Source organism: Terrapene carolina, unplaced genomic scaffold, assembly GCF_002925995.2.
Source record: "Terrapene carolina triunguis isolate 2854851 unplaced genomic scaffold, T_m_triunguis-2.0 Scaffold21, whole genome shotgun sequence".
Lineage (NCBI taxonomy): Eukaryota > Metazoa > Chordata > Testudines > Emydidae > Terrapene > Terrapene triunguis.
This window is the reverse complement of record NW_020664372.1, coordinates 40722270-40744665: the sequence shown is the minus strand read 5'-3', so window position 1 is coordinate 40744665 and position 22396 is coordinate 40722270. Positions and strand designations below refer to the sequence as shown.

The 22396-nt window shown below is 42.9% G+C and overlaps 1 protein-coding gene across 2 annotated transcripts in view; it reads left to right on the top strand.

The window, feature by feature from the left end:
* Nucleotides 1-4065: 4065 nt before the first annotated feature.
* MAP4K4 (mitogen-activated protein kinase kinase kinase kinase 4) overlaps nucleotides 4066-22396 on the top strand; it is a 233154-nt gene continuing 214823 nt past the window's right edge. For both annotated transcript variants that reach the window (XM_026647865.2, XM_026647864.2), the window contains exons 1-2: nucleotides 4066-4144; nucleotides 4612-4677. In XM_026647865.2, coding sequence (XP_026503650.1) covers nucleotides 4088-4144; nucleotides 4612-4677 — 123 coding nt within the window. In that variant the 5' untranslated portion in view covers nucleotides 4066-4087. The remainder of the gene's footprint in view (nucleotides 4145-4611; nucleotides 4678-22396) is intronic.

Here is a 22396-nt window from a genome sequence, read left to right as displayed (position 1 = left end):
GGTAGACCTAGGTCTGGAGGACACAGAAAGGACACTGAATCTGCAACATTCTCTTCTCTCCCCTCTGCACCTACAGAAACTCTCCAATCTGTGACATTTGGACTCGATGAGTCATTAGAAGATCAAGGTTAGCGATGGCTGCCCAAGAGATGAGATCCAGTGAGCTGAAGCTTTTCTTTCCCTGCAAACCACCAGGTGTGGTGCCCAGAGGCTGTGCCTCTTGTCTTATCCAGGAATTCCCATATATCTGAGGGAAGCATTCCAAGGAACCTTGAGGAGTTTCCTGAGTTTCCAGTCCCCTTATGAATGCTTTTTATTTTAAGAGTGTAGGGTTTGGCCTTTAATTTTCACCTGCAGGATTAGATTTTCTATATGAAAAACCTGCTGTGTCCAGCACACAGCACACAGTTTTGGTGGGGGTCAGAGAGGTGTGCACAGGTGGGGGGTTTGGCAGGCAAGCAACACTCCTCCCTCTCCTTTCAACTACCCCTTTGTCTGAGAAGAAGGGCTGGCTAGTGGGCATGAGTGAGAGGGATGATTCATGCTGGGCTCTTTCTGGGAGGTCTTCCGGGACTTGTGGGGGTTTACAAACACTCAGACAAAACACTGACTTTTGTAAAATGCCAGGTACACTGGAGACAGAGTCTTATTTGCACTTTTGCCTTGTTTGACTAATATCCTAGCATTGAACAGAGTGGTCAAACACGCAACTCTCTCCCCCGTCCCCCTCCGGGATAAAATGTAATCTTAAAGAATCCATGCAGGTGCTACAATGACAAAGTCTAACTGGACTAACACGGTGAAATGGTATGTTTAGGCTTAATGTGCAAACTCCTTAGTAACTTCATTTTATTTTATTTTCCAATAGCACCAAGAATGTGTTAGGTGCTTTCTACATAGAAAAGAACACTCGGGCCCTTTCCCTAAGGACTTAGGTCCTATCCTGACGAAGACTTTGGCTGCAGACAAACACTCAACTTTAAGCACTAGAATCTGTGCCAGCTCTGTAGAACCTGCAAATCTGTGTAAGCATTAGGGCATAAAAGGATGAAGCACTCACAATGGTGTAAATTAAGAAATCTCTTATCAATATGTCTGGGTAAAAATATGCTTGTAAATTTTGCATAATGTCAGGCCCTGATCCTGTAATTGCATTCATGCAGCCCGATCCCTTCACTGAAGTCCCACTGAAGTCAATGGGTCTTTGCAAGGACCTGGGGTTCTGTCCATGCAGATGTAGTATGATCCAGGCCTAAATTTTCTGTTTCTCTAGTTATGCTTTAGGTAAAACAGAAATACTAAACTTTGAAGAGAAGTTTTAAACTCTTACTCCTCAACGGGTTTTTTTTTTTTTTTTTAATATTTCCATGTAGGAAATCTTGAATTTACCATAAACTTAAATCAAATACTTGAAACTATGTTTACGCAATATAAAGGTTTTAAAGGCAAAAAGACAGGTGCTGACAGCAAGTGTAACTCAACATTCTTGCAGCTAGGTAGCATTTTTTATTATTGTATATAGTGACGTTAACTTTGCTGTTTTGATATGGCAAAGAACTTCATTAGGAACTCAATCCTGCAAAGATTTGTGCATGTGTGTGACCTATGTAAGCAGTTCAAATGAAGTCAATGAGACGACTCATGTGAACAAATGTATGCCCATCAGTATGTCTTTTGCAGGAATGGGGCCTAAGCCAGAATTATGAATGTGTCGGTAATGGATTTGCTAAAAGCACCCTTACAGGCTTGTAGGGCCTGATTCTGGAAGCTATTGTTTACCTTCTACTTCTGTTAAAGTCATTGGGATGCAGGATGGTTTGGAGGTGGGTCAGCGGTTGGAAGGCATCACCTCTACATAGCACAGGCCTGCACAACATGCGGCCCGGGGGCCGCATGCAGCCCGCATGGGCTCACTGTGCGGCCCGCAGGGGGTGAGTAGGCTAGCAGCGGGTGAGGGAGGGGGGCTGAGGAGGCGAGCGGGCGGGCGGTGGCAGGGGGTGAGTAGGTGGGCGGGCAGTGGCGCGGGGGCAGGTGAGCCAGCGGCGGGGGAGGGGAACTGAGGAGGCGAGTGGTGAGTCGGTGGCTGACCTGTTCTACTGATCTGGTCTGGCTCCCATCCCCTCTCCAAGGGTTGTAGCTGTCTGGAGGTGCTGCCTTCCCTGTCTTCCTCATTCACACCTCATTCATTCAACAGGGCAACTGATTACAAAGTGGGGGGAAGATCTTATTCTACTTCTAGCAAAAAGACAGTTTTCTTTTACCTTAATTATACTACCTTAGGGTCCCGCTATAACATATTACCAAAGTTCAATACTGTTGTTTCGGTGGGCGGCTCTAGGGAAGGAGGGTTTGTTTCCGCGGGGCAGGCGGCACTGGGGGGGTGTTTCGGCAGCGCTGGGGGGGTTGTTTCTGCGGGGCGGGCGGCACTGGAGGGGGTGTTGTGTTTCAGAGGGGTTGGGGGGGGTTCGGCGGGGCCGGGGGGTTTCGGCCCTCAGCTGTTTTCTTTGGAGTAATATGGCCCTCGCCGCTTTACGAGTTGTGCAGGCCTGACATAGCATGAAGGTCTCAGGGTAGATTAATGCAGATTGAATGCTTTTTTGTTTTTAGCAAATCCATTGCAATACCACTCTTTACCCTTTACTGATAGTCAACTGGAACCATGTTGGTGGTGTAACAATGGTGATTTTGAATAATTCCTTTTTTTACAGGGAACAATAAAAACCTAGAAATGTACAGGTAAGGGTGTTAATAGATCATGTTTCCTAGATGCCCTTTTGTCACTTAGTAAAAGTAGCATAACTCTACACATACAAGAAACATTTTCACAGTCTGAGCAACCCAGCCAACCTTTGTGGTCCCTGAATCAGCGCTGCCGGTGGCACTCAAGGGGTTAATTTCTTTGATCCTTCCATTATGCTGAAGAATATTGAGTTAGGCTGATGAAAAGGTATCACTTATAACAAATAATAATGCTTCTCACTTACACAGTGTTTTGCATGTTCAAAGTGCAAATACCCTGATTAATCCTGAGGTGTCCCTTAGTGCTGCAGAATATCGTGAGCCCTTTCACCTTTAACTGTGTATTCCTCGGCTCTTCTTCTTCCTCTAGCCTTTGGGATTTGCTCTAGACTATGCTGGACTGTTTCCATATCTAGCTCTGTGCCTAACACGCGCATGGAGCGTGTATTGTTACTAGGGGTGGGTGGTGGGTGTAATGTGTGTCTCCAGCCATCGCCTGGGCACTAAGGCAGGGCAGGGACTTTAGCAGCGCTGAGTGAGGCCGGAGTTAGTTATCTATTGTTCTCTGCCACACCCCTGTTGAATATATTGAGCTAGGCGCTTAGACACACACACACACGGCGGCTGGGAGAAGAGCGAGGATTTTTTTTCCCAGAAGTGCTTTGGGGTGTTGTGTGTTTCCGCTGGTTTTTCCTGCCGGAGAAGGAAAGGGGGAGCTGTTTTCTCTCTGCCCACAATCTATTTTGTATCCCTTTTCTCCTCCTCCCTGGGTTATCTTTGTCTCACTCTCTCAACTCAGCCCAGCAGCGCTGCAGGTCGGGAGCCCCCCTGCCAGTGCCTTGTGCCCCGGGTGCAGGAGCCCAGCAGCCCCCGGAGAGGAAGAGGAGGGCGGCAGCAAGCCCGAAGGGACCCGCGGATCTCTCATTGTTAGCGCGCTGGGTGGCTGCGAGCCCCCTATGCCGGAGCGGGGCTGCTGGAGTTTGGCTCGCGCTGGGTGTGTAATGCCCGTGCCCGGGCGTGCAGGGGAGAGACCGGCTGGGAGCTGCCGCCGCTGCCACCTCAACATGGTGTAAATCCGTTTCCGACACCGACTCGCAGCACTCGCCGAAGAGAGGCTGGGAGAGCGGGGAGGAAAAACCCACCCAACCCCACTCCTCGCCGGGAAACAAACCAGCGCCCACAGCAGCCTCTCCCCCCCGGCCAGTCGGCGCCCCATGCAGCAGAGGTGCACCCCGGCTGAAGCAGGCAGGAGGAGGTAGAGCAGCTCTTGCAATTCCCAGGTTTTGATTATTAACCCCCCCCCCCCCCCAAAAAAAAGGAGAGAGGAAAAAAAAGAAAAGACGGGAAGATGGCGAACGATTCTCCTGCAAAAAGTCTGGTGGACATCGACCTTTCCTCCCTGCGGGTGAGTGCGTTGGGCTGCCCCCCACTGCCCCCCTCTTCCGCACACAAAGGGGGCAGCGCTCCCCTCGCCTGGCTCCTGGAAGGGCTTTTGTTACTGCGACCACAGAGAGCGCCGGGCTGGGCTGGGCTGGGGGTGGGTGGGAAGGAGCTGCTGGGTTTGCAATCGGCTTTGGGGGCAGCTGCCACCCAGGAGGGGCACTTTGTTGGCCAGTGAGGCTGCTCCCTTGCCCCCCTCCCGGAGTGGGAGCTACTTGGGGGTGGTTGAGGTGGGGGGGAGAGTTCAGCCCTGGGCTGCTTTCCTTTGTTTGCATGTATTGGCATGTGCATGGAAAAACAGGGCGCAACAGCTGCACAGCCAACATCCTCTCTAGCTCCAGACCCCGTTTTACAAGACTCTCTTGCTATTAGCGAGTGCTTTCAAAATGTAACCCTACTTCTCTCCCCCCCGCCCCTCTTTTTTCTTTGTAGGACCCAGCTGGGATTTTTGAGCTGGTGGAAGTAGTTGGTAATGGTACATATGGGCAAGTCTATAAGGTTTGTGTCAGAATTTCTCTCCTTTATCTTTTTGCACAGCACCTACTTCCCTGCTTTGTTTACTGCACATCTGATGGCAGGCCACCCTATTCTGCATACAAAAGTTAAGCACAATTAAAAAAAAAATCTCTTCCTGTTGTTTGCGACCAACTGGCATCTACCTTTCCAGATGACACTACTGGTGTTTAGAAAAGGGGCATAAATTACTTTCTCAGAGTTACCTATCCTGACAGGGTCTAAGATCTTCCTGATTTATTTTATAAGATAAAGAACAAAACAAAAGATCACTCCAAGGTACTGTGGTTATGGGGGTCCATGTAAGTAGATGTGTGTGCTAACTGAAAAATCAAATGTGTTTTAATGGTAGGTAGTGCTTTTGTGTTTACTTTAAACAAAGCATCAACCTTACTTAAGATTGTGACCAATTTTCTTTGCTGAAAACCTTTCAAAATGCTTAAGATGCAAATTCTAGGCTAAGTGGTGCTACATCATATGCTCCTCTGTTATGCACAATATACAGGGCGTGAGTGATAGGGGGCAACCATAGCTGGACAGATTATTTATCTGAAGATGGTAAAATCAGAATTCCTAGAATAACCTGTTTGACAAGTGTATGATTTAAAAAAAAAAAAAAGAAGCAGCAGCAAAGGAGGATAGTGAGAAATAAGAGACTGCCCATGTGGGTGTGAAAACAGTGTACTTATACAGTGTTCAGTAAGTGGAACAAGCAAATCTGAGATTGCATGACTTTGCAAGGAGTAGCAGTTACCAATATGATTAATAGTGAGCAACCATGCAGTTATTAAAGAGGTTAAGGATTGAAGAAGTCAATAATTATTATGTACAGATGTAAGGGAATGGGGGGGGGAGGGAGTAATTGGCTATAACAGAACATGGTTTTCTTTTATTAATAAGAGTATTTACCACTATCAAACTACCATTACATGTCTCTAAATAAGCCATTTTGGTATGTCTTCGGCAAACATTTAGGTTTGTTTTTAAGAGGGTGAACTTCATCCCTCTTGGATGATGGAGAAATAGCATGCCTCTCCTCGCTATACAAGTCAAATTTTAAAAGTAGAAATGAAGTAATTTGACTGTTTCTGTTTGCAAAAGGTGGAAAACCATATAGCTCAACAGGTCTGAGTAAGATAGGAAGATTGATTAGAGCCTGACCTTTGACACCTCCCTCAGGCTAACCCATTTAATAATTACTTTTCTGTAATCTTTGTGCCTACAAAGTTTGCATCATCTGAGCCCTCCTTAAAAGAAAAAGGGTGTGTGTATGACTTTAAACTCCCCTATTAATTATTGCAGTTGGTACATTGTTAGCTGACTTACCTGATAATACTTTTGAATTAATTAGTGCATTCCTTGTTGGGTTAACTCTCTGACAATAGGAGATGTAAATTTGATTTTGGTTAAGTACTTAGAGCAACCTATTTTAAAAACTAAGCTGAACAAATTTGAAACAATAGAAAATCATGCTAGTTTTAAGTGGCAATCACTTTACTCTGACTGATAACACACAAGCTAACAGACATTTGTCTAGCTGAGCTCTGGTTTCAACATGCATAGTATTTTTTTTTTTTCTGTATTAGAAAGTGATAGAATATCTCTCCCTTCCCCCAGTAAATATTTTGAGAAAAGCTGATTGGGTACTGCAGTTCAGAAGTTATTTAAATGCTGATTTGTTATAGAAAGAAACCCCTCTGACATCAGCTTGGTAAGTGGTGTACTTGTATGTACTAACATAACTACACCACACTTGCCCAAAGCATGAACATGTCATAAGGTTTTTTTATAACCATGGGTGTGATTCTGAGTTTCTTGCCCAGTTGAGTTTTGGGTGTGAAGGGAACGCAACATTGGGCCGTAAAGCAATATTTAATTTTCCTCCAACTCTACTTTTGGTTTTTTGGCGGGGGAAATCCCGTATCATCCAAAGATGAGAACTTGATTTTTTTTACAAATAAATTTGACTTCTTGGGGAAATAAGTGATTAACTGAACCGTGTGTGACCCTGTTTCCCTCAGCCCCATCCGTGTGATGTGATGTTAAAGTATTTTTATCGTTTTTACTTTTTAACTGCAAATGTTTGTAACATATGCCTTAGATGCAGAAAATTTTATTTCTATTTGACAAACAATGGTTAGAAGTTTTCAAACATGGCTAGTTTGATTTATTTCCTTGTTTGTGTGTTGGCATCACTGAGATGCCACCCAGACTATAGGGATATGGTTGTCTGGCTTCTATACGGCAGTGCATTTTGTTGTCTCTTTGTCTGGCTTCTATACATCAATGTTTATACTGATGGTCTATGAACCAAATAAAGTCCCTTGGGTTGAAGCAGCAGGGACCATTCGTGATGGCCTACGAACATATACTGATGGTCATTTGTCTTTCTGGGGATCTTCATTCACCTGTTGAATATAGTGAATATTAGTCTCTTCCCTTCCCAACCCCAGCAGAGCTCTTTGAAAATGTTTCCCTGCATGTAAGAAAAAAAGGCCAAGATTTTTTTAAAAAAAGGGCACCTAAAATTAGGCTCCTAAATCACTATGTAGGTGCCTAAATAAAGCTCTAGACCTGCAATGAGCAGCATGGAGCCACATGGATTTTGCTGGAGCTTTGAGTAGTCACGAGGGCCTGCCAGCATAGAGCTCATTGTGGGATTGGGGCCTAAGTGGCATAATTTTAAGGAATGCTGAGCACCCAGCTGCTCCCATTGGAATCAGTAGCTTCCCCTTTTTCCTTCTTTCCTCCATAGCTTTGCTTATGTCTCCACAGTTCCCTGGGGAGACTGGCTTTGCACTTTAAGAAAAGCATGTGATGCAATGGTGAATCAGGAAAAAAATTGCATTGACATTCCCTGGGCTGTATGTGACTGAATGAGATGGAAATTCTTTGGTTATTGTATGTTCAGTAGAGGGTGGATAATTAATTTATTGGTATTTGTCCCAGAGTCTAAAAGATTGTAGCTAACAGTCTCTCAGCCGATGACTTTTCTTTCCTCATGATATGAACTTCAATCCAGCTTGTTTGTTCCTGTGTAGATTGGCTCAGAAATATGAAAAGAATAATAACAAATCCCTGAATGATGCTCTTCTGAGTCGTATTTGTTCTGGTTTAGGAAGAAAAGGGTTAAAGTTTGTGAGATACGGTGAGTGAAGTTAACCTCTGAATCACTATGGATGTAGAGAACTGTTAGGCCTCTTGTTAAAAAGAATAAAAGTTTTAGAGAGCAAAGAATTCTTATTATAATTTTGAGAGGAGTTTCTCTTCAACAGGTTGATATCAACTGATCTTGAGCTAAATGGCATGTACAGACTTGCCCACAAGCATATATTTCCTTCTTGCAGAAAAAGGAGTTTCAATGGTTTGATGGATTGTTGAAAAAATTTACCCTGTGTTTTGTCTTGTTTATATTGTGTAGCCTTCAATTCCTTTTGTAAACAAAGAATAGACAAAAGTAGTTTTTAGAATGATTTAATTTGTTAGCCAGGTGTATACCCCCTATTTAACTACTATAGTGCACTCACGGGGAATTATCTGAATGGCTTGGAATTTAGCAGGAAAATGGTGTTATCATGGTTGGTTTGGGGCTATCTTTTGGAACAATGAAGTCTTCATATAGGGTGACCTCGGGTCCTTGACTCAGTCAAACTTTATCAGAGCACTTAAGTGTAACTGGAATTTACTGTCATTGATTGGGCAACATGTGTTTAGAATTTTTGGGATCATTTGCAAATATTGCTGGAGCAGTTTTGCACTTCTATAGTTTTTCCACACCACAATCTATGTAATGTAATGTAAACCTTACATTAAAGGATAACTTTGTTCACCCAAAATGAAAATGTTCATCAAGTTTCATTTTAGATAATATTTAAATCTCGTAGCAAATCATTTTTTCTTCATTTGATAAAATGTACAAAAAGGGGGCTATGTAAATTATAGATATTCAATAACCCTTTAAGAAATTTATTGATTTCAGATCTTCTTAAATTCATTATAGATGCATATTCTGTAAAGTAACTTTAATTTGAGATTAAGGTATAGTACCATATGGTGATTTTTCTCTTGTACTTTTTAAAAAGATAACTAAGATATCAACATTTTAAAGCTTTTGTTCATGTGGTGTTGCATCTTTTCTTCTTGTGTTATATTTTGAGACCTCATATATCTGTAATGATTGGGGGGAAAAGTGTCCATAGTAGGTTTGAGGCATAAAAGGAAAGTGCCAGGAAGCTCAAAATTAGGGATGAAACTTCTAATTACCCTTAACTCATGCTAGTGTTGCTTTCTAAAAATCTTGTGAGAGTTAATTCATAGTGAAGGCTTCTTTTGTTGATTTCTGTCACAGCCTTCCAAAACTGCATGTAAATTATTCGTATTGTCTAACTTCTGGCTCCTAAAAGGACACGATGTAAGATATGATCATTTAAATGGTGATTTGAAAATAAGTTTAAAAATGAGAGAGATATTTTCCCTTCATTAAGGGTACTCTATTTTATCTTAATGCAGTTTTATTTTAAAAGGTGGCTTCATTTTTTTCTGTGCTTGGTATTCCTAACTAATAGCCAATTGATTATTTTTTTGTTCTCCCCCTAGTAAACAGACAACAACGTGAATACAATTCCAGTCTTATGGCTGTAAAGACAAACTGTATTCTGTATCAATGAGGTCACTTGGTTTCGGGAACTGGCCCAGACCAGCTTATTTAAGGATGAGCTGTCCTCCTTTTAGCTCCTACTTTCTGGGGGAATTCAATTGTGTAGTGGTGGTTTTCTCGAGAGGAAGGAGGGATGCCAAAATCGTAGTTCTGACGCAGAAAACTGGTATTCTTGTTCCTAGAGGTAAACTTATTCTCAGTTCATTTTCAAAAGAAAGCTCACTGAACTTTTTGATCATCCTTCCCCCCCCCCCCCCAAATTATTTTAATTAAATATACAAAGGCGAGGCAGGTGGCCAGTGGGGATTACTGATATTTATTTTTATTAAAAAAATGCAACCTGCTAATTGTGAGTAACCACATGGTCCTCTTACTGTTACTCTCCTCCTCCCTCCCCCATTCCATCTGTCTGTTTGTCAAACCTGCTTTTTTGAATCTTTTCTTATGTCAGATTGCAAGCGCTTAGGGCAGGGACTGTACTGTCTCTTACCATAGTTTGTACAGTGTCAAGCACAATGGGGCCCTGATCCTGTGTGAGGCCTGTAGGTACTACTGTAATGGAAGGAATGAAATACAGTATTAATAGCTTGGTCTAAATCCCCTTAAGTCAGTGGAAAGATTCTGACTGAGGTCAGGAGAAGTTTGATTAAGCCTTTTCTCTGACCGTTCGGCTTGTTTTTTTGTAGTATATCTATTTTTATTACGTAAACAGCTGTTGCTGGGAGACCTCTCCTCAGCACCCAACTCACTCGGTTGTGCTTGTTTTCTTAACTCTGGGGAGGATTGTGCCCTCAGACTTGTATAGGGAGGAGATCCTTTGTCCATGCAGAAGGGGTGCTCACTCTTCTTCACAGCATTGTTCTCCCTTTTTCACAGGTTCCAGAGAAGTCCCTCCACCAGTCTGGGGGCCTGAGTGGGAGGAGGCTGTATTATTCTTTGTGGAGCCTTCTCCATAGGGAGGACTGCTGCCAGGGAGCAGAGAGTTGCCATCAGTGCAGAAACAGGGGATACTTCAGGACAGTGGGCTGCCCTCTGCAGCTGTGGTGAGGAAAGTCCTGCTCCCCAATGGGGTAATGTAGGGGAATCTCCAGAAGGGGGTCCTCATGTAGATGTCCTTTTCCTGGACCCCTCTTGTGTATCCTGCATTAGAAGAGGTGACCAGCACTTTATACCATCTTGCTTTTGTTGGTTTAGTGTAAATCTTGAACTCAAAGTGTGGTTGACTTTTCTCTCTTGCAGTCTAGTATTTTTTCCCCCTACAAGTGAAGTTTAAGTGAAGTTTGTAGTTTGAATAGCAATTCTAGGTGCTCAACTCTGGCCTGGTCTACACTTAAAAATTAGATTGACCTAGCTACGTAGCTCAGAACTGTGAAAAATTTTGTGTCCTGAGCACTGTAGTTAGGTTGACCTCACTTCTGGTGACCTAGCTGCATTCTTCCTTTGATCTAGCTACTGCGCCATCTCTTGGAGAGATGAAGTAATTAAATCGACAGTAACTCCAGAGATGGAGTAACTAAACCGTTGATGTAGGACACGTCTATGCTATTACGCTACAGCGGCACAGTTGCAGTGACTGTAGTGTAGACATGGCCTCTATTCTTAAGATCTGCCATCCTAGAAGGTAATTAGGGGTTTTCTTCTTTGCATTTCTGCCTCTAAACTCCAGCTCTAACAAGATCATTTCTCACTTCCACTTTGCTCTGAAAGATGTTGACATCCAAGAATGTGATATTCACTTGCACGATATGGGTTGATGTGGTCAGAAATCCCAGTAGACCGTTACCTACAGCGTTAGTTTTGGTCCCAATTCAATTCACATTGGAGTCAATGGAAAGTGGACTGGGAGGCAACTCCTAACTCTACTTAAGATTTTTATTGTGTGTGTGTGTGTGTGGTTTTTTTTTTTTTTTTAAATCAAATATTGTCACTTAGAGCAAGGTATTTCCCCTAGTTCAAAAAACAGTTACTCCGGTTTTAAAAGGGACACCATCACTTCAAATGTAATCTGCTCATAAAAAGAATTAAAAGTAGATTTAGATACTACACAGGAGCCCTTCTACGAACTGTGAGGTTTTACAGTAATTTTTTAATATTTTCTACAAATATTTTTCTCTCCTTTGTTGCTGTGGGAAAGACCTCCCCAAATTGGGAACCTGTGACACAGAACACTACATATGCAATGCTGCTCAATGAACAACGTATTATTTTTAAGTTGATGATGCCTCTCTAACAAGGGGCAAACAAAATCAGGCCTGACAAATCAACTGTCGTGCAGCAAGTAGGAATTTTTCCTTGCAAAGTTGCATTGGCTTCTGCCGAATCTAAATGTTCATTGTTAACTTGCAACATTAAAAACAATTAACTCTCTGAATGTGAAGTAGGTATTAACTGATACCTTGATGTCATAAGTCTCTTCCCTCCCTACTCCTCCCTTCCCTCCCACTGAAAGTGACAGGCCTGATGTGTTGTTGTTTTTTTTAACTGCACTAACAGCTCCCATTGCCTTTGCAGGAATTTGAGGGTGCTCAGCACTTCTAAAAATCAGATCACTTTTATCTTGGTGTCTAAATGTGGATTGGAAATTATTGGCTAATATCTTTTAACTCCTTGTACCAATGCACAACATGGAGCTGTTGGATCTAATTGTGTGCTCAGCTACTTCAGGGCGGCAGCAGAGGTGAGACAGAGGGGACATATCTCCTCTCCGATATGGAAAAGAACACCATCAGTTTAAAGAATCCTGTTGTAACAGCCATGTGTTTCACTAACATCTCGGGTGTGCCAAAGTTGCCAAATCACAATTGGTGCAATTTGGGATTGTTTTGCATTTTGATTTGGACATTAAAAGTTGAATTTTTAGAGTATGTTTCACTTTCTCCTTAATATTTGGGGGAGTACAAATGTCTAGAACACCAGTGGTTTAAAAGTTTGTTTAAATCCAGACTAAAATCATGAGTTCAAAAGATTTTTGTCTTAACTTTTCTTAATCCTTAAATTATGGGCTCCAACTAACTGACAGTGTTGCTTTAAAAAAAAAAAGTTTCCCAGGCACATTAGCCAATTAAGAAGTGTTACTAGAGTACCTTACTCTAACCTGAAGATCTGCAAAATACATAAGCTTTTAAAAAGCTGTTGAGGGCCAGAAAAAAAAGTATCCCAAAGTGTATTTTTTCTGCATTCTTTGAACACAAAAATTGACTGAAAGTTTAACAAATTTATATGCTGCCCGCCAAGAACATCAGTTCAGGCCTCTCGAGAGAAATTTGGGGCTCTGGTACACTGTGTTTGCTGGAGTCCCACCCCCTCCCATTTTACCCAAGTTACAAATGTTTCGTGGGCTCCCTTAAACTCAGGCCCTCGTACAATTGTCCTCCTCTTTCCCCCTCTCTTGTCAGCTCTGCATCAGCCCATCAAGGCATCAGTAGGGAATATTTGTGGCTGAATGTCCTGAAAATAGGGGTCTATATGCATAATGGAAATGCTGATAGACCCGTAACTGTAGCATCACTGATCTATACTGCTGTAATATTGTAAAGTACCCCTCTAGAGAGTTGATGCCGTGGTGTCTGAATAAAAAAAAAAAAAAAAAAAAAAGGGGGTGTATCTACAGAGTGGAAGCCTTAATTGCATTTTTTTTAGCGCTTCTCCAGAAAATGGATAGTGCTGTGTATCATTAGTTTCTTCGCAGTGGGCTGATGTATTGAAAATGGGTTGTAGAGTGAGTGCTGCACACAGACATGCTCACTCATTATTTTGCAACTTTTTCTTTTTCTTAACTGGGTTCACGTTACATTTGTGAAAGTGCACTTAGAAAGACACTAAACCATGCACTTAATTCCTTTCTCCTGCCTTCATTATGTCCTTTATCAAGGAGTAGAAGATGTACTAGGAATGAACACACATCTTCATAATTTAAAAGTGAGGAAGTCTGTACTTGCAAATAGAATACCTATCAGTGAAATGGAAGGTCCCCTGATCCAAGTGTCCTATAAAGGTGACCTATTTTGTGTGAATTTGCTTTTCTTTAGCCGGTATCATCTCTTCACTACTTAGTTGTCATACCTATATTAAGACTTGGTATTTAAATATAGATGGTTTTATTTTTGTAGAACTTCTCAGGAATCTGGCAGAGATGAGCTCTTGGTTTAAAAACAGGCATGTTGTCTACCTCCACTCTTATGTCCACAGCCATAAGCTTTTTGAATCTTTTTCTCCTTGAGAAATTGTGCTTGTACGGAGGCCATACTTATTTATTGATTTATTTACTTTTTTAGAACAGAGCTATAGGAATACCTAAACTCAACATGACCAAAATAGATAGGTTGAGAATAAATACCTGACATCAAATCTGTTTATCTCATCAAAGATAAGTTTCTCTGCTTGCCTGGTACCCTTCTCGCCCCCCAAAATTGGCTTTTGATTGTCAGCTCTGTTAGTGCATACTTTCCTTTAGCCTAAAGTCAAACTGCGCAGCTTCCCGCAGCTCCCGTTGGCCGGGAACATTGAACTGCGGCCACTGGGAGCTGTGTGAAGCCATGCCAATGTAAACAAACTGTCTGGTGGCCCCCAGTGGATTACCCTGCCAGGTTGCAGGTTGCCCACCACTGGTCTAAAGCCAGTGCTGAATCTAACTGCCCAGATGCAACTGTATTTCTCTCTTCTTCCCCACAGTAATTGACTAAACCATTTTTTAGATAGAGTGGTTTAAAAAAGATCTTGGATAGTTTCTCTTGCCCCTTACTTACCATGGATTAATAGCTTATTGAGACTTCTAAAATTTGGTATACCTGTGCAGTTCAGGCCAGTATCGCTTAAGGATGATAATTCCAAGGGAATTTTATTGTGTGAGATATTGGTGGCTTTAAAAAAAAAAATTTAAGAATGCATTAAATTAATCATGCATGTTAAACCAAAAATGCAAGTATTTCTGGATTTTTTTTTTTTTTTAGTTGCTGCTATGTGCTTAACTTACCAGTTGTACCTAGATATTATGGAGGATTCAGTTAATGGTCCTGTATCACAAGACGTAGACACAAAGGAGTGTGTCAAGAGCTGTAGGGAAGCCTCTACTGTAAAAATCCTTGCTTTATTTAAGTAATGGCATTTAAAAAAATGTGTGTCATATTTTATATATCATATACACACAGAAATTCAGAGAAACGTTTGTGCATTTGCACGTATACAGTATGTAGGTTCTTTAAATTACACCAAGCAGAGCTGGCATGTTTCCATTATTCTTGTTTAAATTGCCACCTTCCCATGTGTTTCTGGTGTAGTCTTGTGGGGGAGGAAAGAATGGCAGTCTATTAATAGCTACTGTACAGCTTCCCCCCGTCATCTATTACAGATCCCTTGAATGCTTTGAATAACAAATTAATGAAAACCTTATATAATACAAGTGATGGAAAAGGCACATATCCTTTCTCCCACCCCCCAAAAAGAGTAAAAATCTTCTTAATCTTTAGAGACTGCCGAGACTGAAATGTACAACTTCCTAAGCATTCTGTGTGCATTCTCTGGGTTAAACTCTAGCGTGATGACAAGTGAATATGGAGGAAAATATTTCCAGTCATTTAAAATAAATTGGGGTTGCTAAATTGCTCGAATGTTTAAAAAGGGGGGTGGGAAAGAATGTCTTGATCTTTTTGAGTATATTATGTGGTAGGGAATAAAACCTTTAATATTGACCTAATTGGATTTGTATTTAGGTTCAAAGAGCTCTTGTGAATGAGATAATTGTTTTATGTCACTGGCTTGATGGTTTTCAAATCTAGTGGCTTACGGCAGAAAGTCAGTAAATCAGTGTCTGTGAGCAAAGCTACCTTTGCTTAGATTTCCTGTGAGGTAATGGAAGAGTGCCTTGTTTTCATAATAGAAACAATAGTATGTTAGTTATTGACAAAACTTCTTTCTGGTTAAAGTTATCAAGTTGTGGAGGTGCCTTCTATCTAATGGAATGTAGTGGCAGCTCTTGTGCAAGCCGGAGTAGCGCACTGACTCTTCCTAGACCACAGGAATTTCAGTTACAGATCAAGGTGCCTGTTCCTCCCTGCTCCAAGGAAGATATTCTGATTGTTGTCTTAGGGCTTGGCTACACTTCGCATTAAAGGAGCCCCGGGTGCACTAGCTCACTACCCGTCCACACTGGCAAGGCACGTAGAGCGCTCTGACTCCACAGCTAGAGTGCTGCTGGTACTCCACCTTGGCGAGTAGAATAACGTTTGCTGCGCCCCCGCTGGAGCGCCCCAGCGTCAGTGTGAACGAGGTGTTGCATTACTGCGCTCTGATCAGCCTCCGGAAATGTCCCATAATTCCCTTAAGTCAAGTGGCCACTCTTGTTATTGTTTTGGATATGCCCTTTGAAAGCTCCATTTGACAGCCAGCTGCTTATCTGTTCCGAGACAAAGCAACCATTACTGTGGAATGCTGTGTGTGAGAGAGAGAGGCGGGGGGGGGGGGTGGAGGGGGAGGTCGTCTGCTGTTTGACCTTACAAGACAGCATCCTGACATGCTCTCAGCCCCACAAAACCCCCCTCCCCCCCCCCCCACATACATACAACACACTCCCTGTCACACTCCTTCCCCCCCCCTTCCCAATTGAAAAGCACGTTGCAGCCACTTGCATGCTGGGTTAGCTACCACAATGCACTGCTCTCTGTGGCCGTTGCAAGAGCTGCTAATGTAGCCACACCAATGTGCTGGCAGTCTGGACAGACTACAGCACTTTCCCTACTGTGCTCTACGAAGGCTGGTTTAACTCAAAGCGCTCTACATCTGCAAGCGTAGCCATGCCCTTGGAGTGCCTCCTCTGCTGTTGTGTTCCTCAAAATACTTACTTTATAGCTGTAAGGGGAAACTTATGCAGGGAGTAGCATTTTATGGTTCCCATCTGTGGCTTTTTAATTTTTTTTGAATTGCAGAAGGGAGGAGGGAAGGAAGCAGAAGGTTGCAAATGCTCTCAGTGTTTGTTACTTTGTTTTGCTAGGGTAAGGTGTATTCATTTGGACACATTGTATAGAATTGTGTTAGAAGCACCTGTGTGGGAAGCTCCTTGACTTGTTGGAGAATGCAGTCGTACACTAGCACAATTAAGTGGGTTATAGTCTTACTGTTTGACTTGGGTAAGAGAAAACCAATTAAATGAAAGAGGTTGTAACTGCACAGATACTTAAAGTGCAGTTCTAGTCAGAAAACTGACTTTAAAAATGGCACCACCTCTCTCAAAATGGATCTGGAGGTGACAGATCTACTGTCTCGTCTATTAGCCTTAGTGACTAAAATGATATTTTACTACTTTTTTCCCCTCTCCTGTTAAGTCTGCAGAGTCAACACAGCTGAGAGAGTATGAGCTGGATTCTATTCCTCTTTGTTTGTCATCATCAAAAGTGTTCACTAAATTCAAATGTATGACACCTGTGCAAACCTTTTGAAGCCATTGGGTTGTACAGATGTTAATGATGAAGGCATGATTTGGCCCACAGAGCCTTTATAACTTGTGATTATGCACAAGAAGTGATTTAAAAAAAAACAACCCTCAAACAACAATAATAAAACTCAGGCTGAGCTGGCAGGGCTGGCAATTAGGGGGAAAAAACGAATTTCTTTTTACCTGTAAACTGAGCACATTTGATCGGGAATCAGAGATGCAAGAATCGTGGAGCCCTCTAGAAAGCCATTTTCCTCATAGAACCACACTAAAACTTGCCATTTGATCAAGGTTAGCTGAAGAAATGGCTTTAAATTTCCTTCAAAGAACTTTTTATTCAGGTTCCATTAACTGCATTCCAGTTACCAAATGTATTATGTTAACAGCTAATCGTGGAAATTACTAGACTGGTTTTGGTAAATATTTTACCTAGTCAAAGCTTTTTATAGCTGGTCAGCCAAAGAAGACTGTTTGTTTTTTGGTTTTCCTTCTTCTTCTACAGACTAAGCACTGTGTAGCCAGCAACAGTACAAACTTCTTCCCATAGAGCCTTGTTTAGAATCTGACCTTGAGACACCATTCTTTCTGTGTAAATGAGAGATGATTCTGTGTGAATGGCTGTTCAGTCACGGGTTTCTTTAGAAGCGTGCTTGATATATGTACTTTAGTGTGTTGAATTCCTTAAGTTTCTTTTATGAATGACTGGGCTGCTATGAAGGATGTTGGAGACAGCACACTAAATTTACTAGCGACTTGCATCTGAATCAGAACAGAGCGCCCTATCATTTAAACCAGTGGTTCTCAACCTGGCGTCTGTGGTCCATGTGTAAGGGGTTTGCGAAAGACTTAGACTGAAAACTGACTGAACAGAATTCAACTCTCTTCAGAGACAATAGATTTCCAAAGGAGTCCGCACCTCCATTTGAAATTTTGTAGGGGTCGACAGATGAAAATAAGTTGAGAACCACTGAGTTAAACCACCTCACTTCAGTAGGAATTTTGCATTATGTCAACAAGAGTCCTGTGGGGAGAGTATGAAATGAACTACTCTTCAGCAAATATCTGGTTTCATGGTCTGAATGTTTTTGAATGAAGTTGCCTCTCTTGCTTTGTTGAGCGGTGGGAATTATATCTTTAACAGATTTATGCAGACTATGTGAATATATAATTTATACATGTAAATATAATTTGATGCAAAAATAAATCCAACAGCATAATAGTGCAATAGAACGAATCCTTCGTATTACAGCACGTGAGTATGTGTTCATTTTATTAATGTATTTTTTCCCTCCCCCTGGAAACATATGGGCAGATCCTCGACTGGCGTTACTCTTTGTAGTTCTGTTGAAGTTAAAGGAATTATTATGAATTACATCAGATGAAGATCTGGCTCCTGTGTGAACTATGGAGAAGGAGTTAGCACGTTTTCGTTGAAGGCCGGGCTTTCACATAAAACTTCATATAAAATATATATTTCTCATACCACCATTTAACATAGAATGTCTCCCAGGTCTTTGCCTCTCTCCAATATTTCTGTTTTTTACTTTCTTTCATCTTCTCTCTAAGGAAAATGTCATATCTAATTGTCCCTGTCTTCAGATGTCACCCCACATCCCCTTTTCTCTCTCTCATCTGTGCACTATTTGCTGCATTTTTCTTCTCTTCCCTGGGTTAAACGTCTCCTCGTTCCCTCTTTCTCTCAATCTTACTTCTTCTCCTTACAGTACCTTCTCAGGGCTTGGCTATGTCTGTGCAGTTTTTGTACCAATTTAACTGTGTATGTTTGAAAACAGATATGGTTACATTGGTGCAACCCCAAGTATAGATGCAATTCTACCAGTATAAAGGTTCTTATTTCCGTACATTAATTTCTCTCCCCCTTCTTGTTCTTACATCCTCTTCAGATCTTTCCCAGGGTCCATTTTTGGGGGGTAGAGGAGGTGGTAACAGTTCTCCTGCATTACCTTTTCTGTGTGGGGGGGAGGGGTTGACTTTTCTTTTGCCTCCTTTCCTCACTGGAGTGAGGGGGGATGTGGCAGATGGATATTCTTCTGCTTCTAGCGAAAACCCAGGATTATTTTTCTTTTGAGGAGTGAAAGAATCCTCTCCATCTCTTGAAGCTGCGGTAATTTAAGAACATACGAATGGCCATACAGGGTCAGGGCAATGGTCCATCTAGCCCAGTATCCTGTCTTCTGACAATGGCCAGTGCCAAAATGCTTCAGAGGGAATGAACAGAATCGGGTGATTTATCAAGTGATCTATCCCCTGTCATTCAGTACCAGCTTCTGGCAGTCAGAGGCTTAGGGACACCCAGAGCATGGAGTGGCGTCCCTGACCATCTTGACTAGTAGCCATCGATGGACCTATCCTCCATGAACTCATCTGAATCTTTTTTGATCCCAGTTATACTTTCGGTCTTCCCAGCATCTTCTGGCAAAAAGTTCCACAGGTTGACTGTGCGTTGTGTGAAGAAATACTTCCTTATGTTTGTTTTAAACCTGCTGCCTGTTAATTTTATAGGGTGACCCCTGGTTCTTGTGTTATGTGAAGGGGTAAATAACACTTCCTTATTCACCTTCTCCACCCCAGTCATGATTTTATTAGACCTCTCTCTATATAGAAGCATATTGCCATACGGCAATGGCCCCCAAACTTTTCAGTGTCACGCCCCCTCTTACTCCTGTCTGTGCCCCCCCCTTGGAGCTGGGGCCAGGAGCTGGGCCATGGCTTCTGGGGGGTGGTGGTGGAGATGCAGACAGGGGTAAGGGGGCTGAGGCTGGGGACACAGCTGGGGGGCAGGGCTGGGGCAGAGAGGGGGGCCGGGCTGGGAACAGAGCTGCAGCCAGGGACCAAGGCTGTGGTGGGACCAGGAGTGGGGCCACAGCTGTGGGCGGGGCTGGATCAGAGCTGGGGTGGAGTAGGGCTGGGTGGCACTCCCTCTTCACTTTCCCGTGAGGGGCCACCTGAACATTACGCTGGGCATGCCCCACAGTTTGGGGACCTCTGCCATATGGAGTGACTGCTGTGTAGCGGCAGTATGCAGAGGGAGTTCGTAAAGAATCTGTCTCCCAAAGCCTGTCTTAGACTTGGACTTCAGATTTGAGGTTAGCATAGGGTAACTAACCTTGTTTTAGAAACCTCATCCAGACAGGGCCTTAGGCACTATGCCTTAAAGTGCTAACCTCACATTTTAAACCCTGGACTAGACAAACCCCCTGAGGCTGTGACACTCATCAGAGGTGGGGAGAGTTCTCCTTTGCTGGAACCCAAATACAAAACTACCAACAGTAGTAAAATGTGGAAATCTCTTCTCTCACTAACTCCTGTGTGACTAAGGGTTTTTCATGTGACGTTATTTACTCTTTTTATTTTTTTTGCATAGTTTTTAACTTCTTTCCTTCTCTTCAACCCCTCCCTCCAGTAACTTAGTGTTCAAAATAATATATACATTTAATAAAACAAAACAAACTCCCTTCAGTCTTGAAATAAAGTGTTGGGGCTAGTGTCTGCTTGTTTTTGAAGCTGGGGGACTGACTTATTCAGTGACTTCATTCTTTCATAGGACAAACAAATCCTCTGACTTGTGGTGAGAAAGATAGGAACATAGTCGCAACATAGTATTTTGTGAAAAGTTAGATGTGGATGCATGACAGAGACCCTGCTCTTTGGTCCAAGTTTCTCCTTGGTGTAAGTAGGTGCAACTCCCATTGACTTCAGGACTTAATATGGTACACCTCTACCCCAGATATAACACGAATTCGGATATAACGCGGTAAAGCAGCACTCCAGGGGGCGGATCAGCGCGTCAGCGTGTCTGGCTCCGACATGCTGCTCTGAGTGGCGTGTTAAGGGTGGGAGGCGGGTGGGCAAGCAGGGTGAGGAGGCGAATGGGGTGGTGAGCGGCAGGCAGGAGGTGGGTGAGGAGGCAAGTGAGTGGGAAGACAGCGAGCAGGAGAGCGGCGGTCGGGTGGACATGGGGAGGTGTGCCAGACAGACGGTGAGGAGACTAGCGGGGAGGTGGGCAGATGGGCGGGTAGGTGGGGTGAGGAGGCGAGCGGTAGCCGGGCAGGCAGGAGTTGTGGGCGGACGGTGACGAGACTAGCGGGGAGGCTGATTTGTCCCGGGCCCCGCACTCCTCTAGGGACAACTCCGACACGCTGCTGTGAGCGGCGTGTTAAGGGGGCAGGGGCCGAGGGGTTGGAAAGGGGCAGAGAGTCTCAGGGCGGTCAGGGGACAAAAGGAGCCTTCTCTACCTGATAGAACGTGGTTTCACCTATAACGCGATAAGATTTTTTTGGCTCCTGAGGACTGTGTTATATCGGGGTAGAGGTGTACTCTGATTTTTAAGTCTGGGTGCAGCCTAGCTGTGTGAAGGGATAGCTTGCTCCGTTCTGCACTGTTTGCAACCACTGTATAAATACAGCTTTCCTTTGAATTAACAAGTAGACTGACCACTTTATCCAAGGCTACTTGACGCCAGTGTTGGCACATTCAGAGCGGGTGGGAGGGAAAGTCTTAAACAACTTGTGGATAAATGCTTGGGAAAGGTTTATCTTCTTGGCTTTTTGAAAGCTTTTTTCCCAAGTCTGTAAACAGGGCCTTGCTGTTATCTTCAAATTGCCCCTTCAAGTCTTAAGATCTGCTTCTGCAAATCAGTTGGCTGTTTCAGGCTCATGCTACTTCTCTGCATGGTCTTGAAAATGCATGCCTGGAGGGAAGTTTCGTTACAAATATTAGGAATAAATTTTAGAAAAACATTCATTTTCTAATCTTTACACTTTTCAAAACATTCTCAATCATGACTACTCTAGCAGTGAGTTTCAGAAAAAGCATTGGGATATTTCACTATTGATTCTGGTGCAGATGTTTGTTTAGGATCTCTTTTTGAGCAGTTAAAAGCTGTAACGAAAAAAGAGTCCTATTCAGTTCCATCACATGAAGGCAGACAGCTAAATATTGACAAATTTTATAAGTGCTTGTACACAAATGCAAGATGTCTAAATACTAGGGTGGATGAGCTTGAGTGCCTGGTATTAAATGAGGATGTTGATATAACAGGCATCATAGACACTTGCTGGAACAATGATAATCTATGGGACACGGTAATACCAGGGTATAAAATATATAGGAATGACAGAGTAGGTCGTGCTGGTTGGGGAGTGACACTATATGTGAGAGAAAGCATAGAGTCAAATATATGGTAAAAATCTGAAATGAATCAAACAGTACCACAGAATCTCTATGGACAGAAATTCATGTTTGAATAGGAAGAGTATAGCAGTGGGAATCTACTACCAATCACCTGACCAAGATGTTGATTGTGAAATCACTGGGAGATTAGAGAGGCTACAAAAACAGAAAATCCAATAATAATGGGGGATTTCAACTATCCCCATATTGACTGGTACATGTCACCTTAGGATAGGATGCAGAGATAACATTTCTAGATACCATTAATGACTGCTTCTTGGAGCAGCTAGTCCTGGAACCCACGAGGGGAGAGGCAATTCTTGATTTAGTCCTAAGTGGGGCACAGGATCTGGTCCAAGAGGTGAATACAGATGAACTCTCAGTAATAGCAATCATAATGTACAGACGCTCCCCGACTTACGAAAGCG